The 8,709-nt window shown below is 48.2% G+C and overlaps 1 protein-coding gene across 2 annotated transcripts in view; it reads right to left on the bottom strand.

Moving 5' to 3' along the window:
- Positions 1–850: 850 nt before the first annotated feature.
- LOC143298826 (nucleoside diphosphate-linked moiety X motif 6-like) overlaps positions 851–8,709 on the bottom strand; it is an 87,809-nt gene continuing 79,950 nt past the window's right edge. For both annotated transcript variants that reach the window (XM_076611819.1, XM_076611820.1), the window contains exon 7: positions 851–2,993. In XM_076611819.1, coding sequence (XP_076467934.1) covers positions 2,656–2,993 — 338 coding nt within the window. In that variant the 3' untranslated portion in view covers positions 851–2,655. The remainder of the gene's footprint in view (positions 2,994–8,709) is intronic.

Here is an 8,709-nt window from a genome sequence, read left to right as displayed (position 1 = left end):
CCATCAAGGCTCTCAAGGCTCTGTATACCTGATGGAACACTGGAGAGGACTGAGCCTTCACAGTTCATGTGTTGTCCATCAAGGCTCTCAAGGCTCTGTATACCTGATGGAACACTGGAGAGGACTGAGCCTTCACAGTTCACGTGTTGTCCATCAAGGCTCTCAAGGCTCTGTATACCTGATGGAACACTGGAGAGGACTGAGCCTTCACAGTTCATGTTTTGTCCATCAAGGCTCTCAAGGCTCTGTATACCTGATGGAACACTGGGGGCACTGAGCCTTCACAGTTCACGTGTTGTCCATCAAGGCTCTCAAGGCTCTGTGTACCTGATGGAACACTGGAGAGGACTGAGCCTTCAGTTCACGTGTTGTCCATCAAGGCTCTGTATACCTGATGGAACACTGGAGAGGACTGAGCCTTCAGTTCACGTGTTGTCCATCAAGGCTCTGTATACCTGATGGAACACTGGGGGGCACTGAGCCTTCACAGTTCACGTGTTGTCCATCAAGGCTCTGTATACCTGATGGAACACTGGAGAGGACTGAGCCTTCAGTTCATGTGTTGTCCATCAAGGCCTGACCAAAGCCCGCTGAGCTTAGATGGCCTGGAAGCAACACGGACAGTGACCAAGACATAAAGCTTGACCAGCCATCTGGCTGCATGCATGAGCTCTTCATCTGCCCTTGCTGTTGTGGTGGTGGTGGTGGTGGTGGTGGTTGTGGTTCAACAAAACAATGCCAAGGTTATTTTCATTGTTATTACCAAACTCAACCCGTCCATGCATCCAACTTGTAAACAGTCAATCAGTTAATGACGTCGACCATTTGTTGATACATCAGTTTATTACACCGCACAGAATGAACACCATACAACCAATTGATCAGCCAGTGCTCAATAAATCAATCCATCAATCAACACATCGACCATTAAGAAAGAGTTAAAACACAAAGTTGAATACACTTCCCTGAATATACATCATTATCATAACCTTCCATCGTTGAACCAGCAACACAATGTTGTACACATCATTATCTTTCATAAAACATTTCCGTCCTTCACACGACTGTAAATCTTTGATGTAACAACAAACGAATGACCGGCTCACACCTCCCTCATCACCCACTCGCACACCAATCATCAGGTCAAAGACAAACAGTCGGGTACAAAAACCAAAAAACGTCACATTGTAAGTTTCAGTTTCAGTAGCTCAAGGAGGCGTCACTGCGTTCGGACAAATCCATATAAAACATTGTAAGACGTAAGTGAAGTATAAGCACAAAGGGCAGATGGACAACCCTTCCTTGACAACAACACAAGCACGTCATCAGGAAAGGAAACATGGAGGCACGAAAAGCGGAACACCCCCAGGACAGCAGTGAAATAAAACAAATGACCATCCCCACAACCCCCCTTCCAGCACCATGCACACATCGTTCACCAGGCAACAGGACATCATTCAGGCCAGACACACACACACACACCATTGGAACAAAACTAAAGGAACAACCCGTCACCTCATGGACTTCCGTGCACTCATCAATTATGTCAAAGGAAAACATTCAGGTACAAATGTTCAAGACGACATACATATACGCGCGGGAATTAGTTTGAATCAAAATTAGAGTTATAGCACTGACAAAATGCAGGCCACTATTTTCTGATGATATAACTCTAAGATCGCCAACGTGTATAAATAAACCGTGAATACATCATCTTATCAACATGTCCATGTTATTTCCCTGGACCACTGGTCACTTGAGTAGTTTCCAATACCCAACACACGGACATCTGATATCTAACACACAGACACCCGATGTCTAACACACAGACACCCGATATCTAACACACAGACACCCGATATCTAACACACAGACACCCGATGTCTAACACACAGACATCCGATATCTAACACACAGACACCCGATGTCTAACACACAGACATTCAATGGCTAACACACAGACATCCGATATCTGACACACAGACATCCAACAGACAAACGTGTATTATCTTGTGAATAAAGTTCAAGGTCAATGTTTATATCAGAAAATACCCCACGGAGGTACAATGATAAAAAAAATAAAAAAAATAAATAAACAACTATGGAAAAAAGGGCGACAATTAAGTGGCTTGATCACAAAGTACATACACGTTCATGAACATCAAGGTGTAGATTAAACAATGCACAGTTATAAATCATTATTCTCTGATATCACACAACAAAGAAATACGTCATATGACCAAAGTTGGTCACATGTTCTAATGCCCTCTAAAGCCCATGTCATCATGTTCGATTTGGTCCGAACAGTTCAAGTTCTTTCGCTCGGTCCTCAAAACTCTACACGAGTGAGACCTGTTACGTCATGATTTGTCGTCACACCTACATGGTACGTCACAGCGTCTCTGTGACGCCACCTGCTGTCAGGTGCTTGAATGTATGTGGCCGGTTTTCAAGTGAGTCAACCTGAAGATTGTTGACACTGTCATGTCAGAGGGCGAGTAAGGTGCACGTTGGTAAAATTAGGTTTTGTATGTCTATTATTACTCGGGAATTCGGGAGTCATGTTTGTGTTTAGCTAAGTTTGTTTTTTGATTCTGTGATGAAAACATGACGGTATGGTCAGCGTCAGAGGCACATCCCATGAATGCGACCCTGTCACTTGGTCAGCCACTTCCCCAAAGGTCGGAAGAACATCTTGAAGGTCATCCCCCGGTACAGCGACTTGTGCTTCTCCTGCACAATATCTACGTCATCGAAGCCACGGTCAAGGCCACGCCGGATGACGTCGGTCAGCCTCAGGGTCAGCGAGGACACGTTGGTCATCTGGGCACGGAGCTCATCCACGCTCATCCAGCGACACTGACGGATCTCCTCACTGCACGGGGTCAGGTCCAAGGTCAGAGGTCGCAGGCGACACAGGACGTAGAGGTCAGAGCGGCCAAAGGCTCCGGGCTGCCCGTGCTGCTGTCTGAAGGCCAAGATGGACTGGAACTCTGCAGACAGTCAGTCAACAACAGGTTAAAGGTGCTGCTGTCTGAAGGTCAGGACAGACTGGAACTCTGCAGACAGTCAGTCAACAACAGGTTAAACGTGCTGCTGTCTTAAGGTCAGAACGGACTGGAACTCTGCAGACAGTCAGTCAACAACAGGTTAAACGTGCTGCTGTCTGAAGGCCAGGACGGACTGGAACTCTGCAGACAGTTAGTCAACAACAGGTTAAAGGTGCTGCTGTCTGAAGGTCGGGATGGACTGGAACTCTGCAGACAGTCAGTCAACAACAGGTTAATGGTGCTGCTGTCTGAAGGTCAGGACGGACTGGAACTCTGCAGACAGTCAGTCAACAACAGGTTAAACGTGCTGCTGTCTGAAGGCCAGGACGAACTGGAACTCTGCAGACAGTCAGTCAACACCCCTAACCCCTTCAAGACAGAATTTTGCCAGGGACAGCCAGCTCCTTTTCTGGTAGGAAAACAATACACCTTCAGACCAACAATCCACAAAGGGGGAAAACCGTGACTGTGCACTGGGTGTGCTCTGTCCCTGGGGAGAGGAGCCCCAATGTCACACACAGAAAACTGTCATGAAAAAATGTAATAGAATACGATGCAATACAATATAGCACAATGCAATACCATGCAATGCAACACAATGAGATACAATACAATACAATGCCTTTCAGCACAAATGAAGTTACAATGGAATATAGCACTTCTATCATCTGTGATTTATCATCGGTCAACGAGAAGGTACATGACAACCTGACAAAGACGGCAGAAGACAGGTGGTCAGGAGCTGGAAGAAGAAGAAGCGAAAGGAGGATGACGAAGGAGGAGGAGGAGGAGCAGAAGGAGGAGGAGGAGGAAGGAGAAGAAGACAAATAAGAAGACGACTAAAAAGAAGCAAGAAGCAAGAAACCCAACAATAATACAACACGACCTGAAGAAGGAAGAAACCAACACGGCTTCACAAAAGAGCACACCACCACCTCGCTAACATCAATACTAACACATGATCACCACTCGAGGGGGTAGGGTGGGGGGGGGGGGACTAGAAGGATACCCCCCACTCCCCCACCCCATCCCTCCCGTCCCGCGATCCCCCGACACGAAGGCCGCAGCACACTGTGAAATCAGCGGAGGAACAAAGGGCCTCCGGCAGCTTAGCATCCCACCCCACCCTGGCCGGATTAGCACCGCCCCGTCACCCACAGCGCCACGCCCCGCCACTGCCCTTGTGGTCACGTGACAAGGGGGGAAGAACCCCCCACGTGCTGTGGTGAAGAAGACACACGATCTGGGCGATGGTTAGCGCACTACGGAGATGGGTGGGACTTCCCTTCCCCCACCCTCCCCATCATCATCATCATCCACCCTCCTCTACCCTTCCTCACACCCTCCCCATCATCATCATCATCCACCCTCCTCTACCCTTCCCCCACCCTCCCCATCATCATCCACCCTCCTCTCTCTCTGTCCTTTTTTTTTTTTAAGCGTATATGTACCGTATTATGTATAATAAACAAATATGGGAATAATCCCGCCTCTCTCTCTCTCTCTCTCTCTCTTTCTCTCGTCGCTCTCCCTGCCTGTCTATTTGTCTGTCTGTCTGTCTATCTGTGTCTATCTGTCTCCTTCCATCTAGCTATGTAACTATCCCCTTTTCTTCTTCTCGTATTTCCGTGATTTTTCTCTTGCTTGTTCTTTTTTTCTTCTTTTTTTCGTTTTGCTGTTGTTAATTTGTTTTCGAGGGCTGGATAAAAAATTTTTAAAAAGCATGTATGCTTAATTATTACCCTCAGAAAATACAAACTATTCATTCCTTCATTCTCTCTCTCTCTCTCTCACCCATACGCTTTCCAAGCAACAACCATGCTCTCCCATCATTGCTATGTGTATCTATCAATATACTTGTGTGTCTCCGTGATCGTTTTGATGTGCGTGTTCCATGTTGCTATTTTTGACATCACCATCAAGCCATACCGTTATTACTTGGCGTTGTGTACGTATGTGGTGTAGACCCTAAAACCAGCGGGGACTGGATGAAGAAAAAAAAAACCCTCAACAACAACAACAACAAAAACACCAGTGCCAGTGCTTATCTATTATCCTTGGAAATAAAGAATTTTGTCTTGTCTTGTCTCCTCTCTCTTTCTCAGTGTGTGTGTGTGTGGGGGGGGGGGGGGGGGTAGTGCATGCTTGCGTGCATCTGTAGCAGCAGCAGCAGCAGCAGTAGTAGTAGTGGTAGTAGCAGTAGTAGAGGTAGTAGTAGCAGTGACGGTGGGGGTTGTAGCAGTAGTCGCAGAAAGGCCAGAAGCAGCAGTGTGAATGCCAACAGCAGTGGTTGCAGACCGTCAGCAGATGGTAGCTGTTGTCTTTAACCTCAAAGGTAACTGACCAAGCGCTACCTCCCCCATAAACCCCCACATCTTAAGGAGGGCGGGGGAGGGGGGTTAAGGGGGCCGGGGGTGGGGAGGGGGCGGGGGGAGTGGGGAGGCGGCAGTTGACAAATTATCAGAGGGTTGGCCACAAAGCGAAGACTGTACGGAAGGATCCGGTCAGGCAGGAAATGTAATCACAATAAACACATCATTCACGCCCCTCACCCCCACCCCCCCAATCCCTCCCTTTCACAGCACACAGCACAGCCAGTGGCCGACGACCGGGAACCGAAAACCAAAGGATGAAAGAAAGAAAGAAGGAAAGAAAGAAGAAGAAAAAAAAAAAGAGTAAGGGTGATCCCTGCTGTCTGGGGCTTCACGTGCTATGGAGGAGAGGAGAAAGAAGCTGACCCCTTGTCGAACTGCCCCCTTCTCCCCCCCCCCCCCACCTCCACCCTCCCAGCCCCTACATACAGGCCCCAATGCCCACCACACACACACACACACACACACACAACGCTTGCTTGTCGGCATGGCCAGCCCGGTTCAAAGGCCCATCACCGTTGTTGGTTCACCAGACACAGGAGACCCAAGTCGCCAGGCGGACCGCCCCGCCACAAAGACCCCACCAGCATCTGCAGTAATGGCTTGTACCCGGCTACCACTCAACAGGACCAGGGTGGGAAACGGGTAGAAGCGGTCGGTGTGTGCGCGCGGGAGGGCGATGGGGGATGGGGGGTCTTTGGGAGGGAGGGAGGGGTAGGCGGTGTGAGTGTGAGAGTGCTTTAACCACCTCCCCCCCATAACCCCCCCCACACACACACACACACACACTCCCACCCCCCGCTGCGAGGCTTAGCTCTGGGGGTCAGACCACACGGGAAGAAGGGCTTTCATCTTTTCATCATCATCATCAGCGTGGCCTGGCCACCCCGCCCCGCTTGGCCATGGCCAGGAGGGAGGGAGGAGGGAGAGGGAAAGGGGGAGGGAGGGGAGGTGCCAGCTTCCAGCAGAAAGAACACCCCCTAACCCCCCCCCCCCCCCCCCCCACACACACACACACCCAAACTTCACAATGGCGACACACAGGAGATAATGACTTCCACATTCCCATCCCACCCACCACCCACCCCTTTACTGTCGTTAGCTGCTCTAGCTTTTCTTTTCTTTTTTTCTTTTTCCCTCCTCTCTCTCTCTCTCCTCTCCAGCCCTGTTGGCCTCCGCTTCTTGGCGACACCCGATACAGTGATGTCCTGCGTCACTCGCTGTTGCCTGGACAGTCCACATGGACACACACCCTGCACTCTGTTCCCTTTCTGCCCCTCCTGTCTCACTCACTCCCTCAGTGTCTGTACTCCATGTCTGTACTCACTCAATGACCACTCAATGAATGCGCTGAACGTCTATACTCAATGTCTCGAGTCAATGTCTGTACTCACTCAATGTCTATACCCAATGTCTGCGCTCAACGAATTTAAAGTCAATGTCTGTTCAATGTCTGTACTCAGTCAATGTCTGTTCAATGTCTGTACTCAGTCAATGTCTGTTCAATGTCTGTACTCAATGTCTGTTCAATGTCTGTACTCAGTCAATGTCTGTTCAATGTCTGTACCTCAGTCAATGTCTGTTCAAAGTTCCGTACTCAATCAATGTCAATGTCTGTTCAATGTCTGTACTCAGTCACTGTCTGTTCAATGTCTGTACTCAGTCAATGTCTGTACTCAGTGTATCTGTACTCAGTCAATGTCTGTACTCAGTCAATGTCTGTACTCAGTCAATGTCGTTCAATGTCTGTACTCAATCCAATGTCTGTACTCAGTCAATGTCTGTTCAATGTCTGTACTCAGTCAATGTCTGTATTCAGTCAATGTCTGTTCCAATGTCTGTACTCAATCAATGTCTGTACATCAGTCAATGTCTGTTCAATGTCTGTACTCAGTCAATGTCTGTATTCAGTCAATGTCCTGTTCGAATGTCTGTACTCAATCAATGTCTGTACTCAGTCAATGTCTGTACTCAGTCAATGTCTGTTCAATGTCTGTACTCAGTCAATGTCTGTTCAATGTCTGTACTCAGTCAATGTCTGTTCAATGTCTGTACTCAATGTCTGTACTCAGTCAATGTCTGTTCAATGTCTGTACTCAGTCAATGTCTGTACTCAGTCAATGTCTGTTCAATGTCTGTACTCAGTCAATGTCTGTACTCAGTCAATGTCTGTTCAATGTCTGTACTCAATCAATGTCTGTACTCAATCAATGTCTGTTCAATGTCTGTACTCAATGTCTGTACTCAGTCAATGTCTGTACTCAGTCAATGTCTGTTCAATGTCTGTACTCAGTCAATGTCTGTACTCAATGTCTGTACTCAGTCAATGTCTGTACTCAGTCAATGTCTGTTCAATGTCTGTACTCAGTCAAAGTCTGTCCACAGTCACTGCCCGTCCCTGACTGCAGTGTGACAAAGTGAACAGGGATTGAATTCCCCCGTCAGTCAGCTTCCGGTTACACTGTCAGAGGCTTCAGTCCGTCAGCATGGAGTTGTCTTTGATCACAGGACAAAGCCGGGGACAAAGGCTTCTTCACAACCACTATTTACTCGTCTACGCGCTAATCTCTGCTCGATAATCGCATTACCACAGCAGCACGAAATGGATACCCCATACATTCGACGATGGATTGTTACGGCTTTTGACAATGACTTGACTTTGTTTCTGTCACACAATTAGACATCAAAGGCCGACCAACACTGGCTGGAGTTCAGGTTCTGAGCAGAACAACAATGTGTGCAGCTGTGTCATTGTTTTCAAGGAGCGGCTTCTACCGAGCAATCAAGCTGCCATGACACGAGGGACATGGCACGGGCACTGCGGCCCAGTGGTTAAAGCATCGGGCTTTCAACCTGAGGATCTTGCGTTCACTCCCCAGTAACGTCGCCTGCTGGGTTAAGGAAGGGGATTTCTCCGATCTTCCAGGTCAACACATGGCCAGAGCCGGTCCTGCTGCCTCAACCAGCTTCCTGTGTACACAGAAGCAAAACATCAAATACGCACGTTAAAGACGTATGGCGTTCGTTGTAGGGCGTTCGGTTTCCACACTAAACCCAGCATGCACACCCCCTAAGTGAGTGGTGTGTGTGTGCAACACAGGAATGCTCACCACGTATTTAAAATGAACAGTCATGTTGAAGAATTTCTCCTCCTCAGTAAATGAAGACGTTAATAGCATCATCATCATCATCATCATCAAGTAGCCGCCATGGAAAAGTGGTTCGTATAGGTCGAACAACGGAAGACCTTGGGATAATGTGGATACTGTAGATAGTTTCCACATGGC

Source organism: Babylonia areolata, chromosome 24 (genome assembly GCF_041734735.1).
Source record: "Babylonia areolata isolate BAREFJ2019XMU chromosome 24, ASM4173473v1, whole genome shotgun sequence".
NCBI lineage: Eukaryota > Metazoa > Mollusca > Gastropoda > Neogastropoda > Buccinidae > Babylonia > Babylonia areolata.
This window is presented reverse-complemented; position numbering and strand designations above follow the sequence as displayed.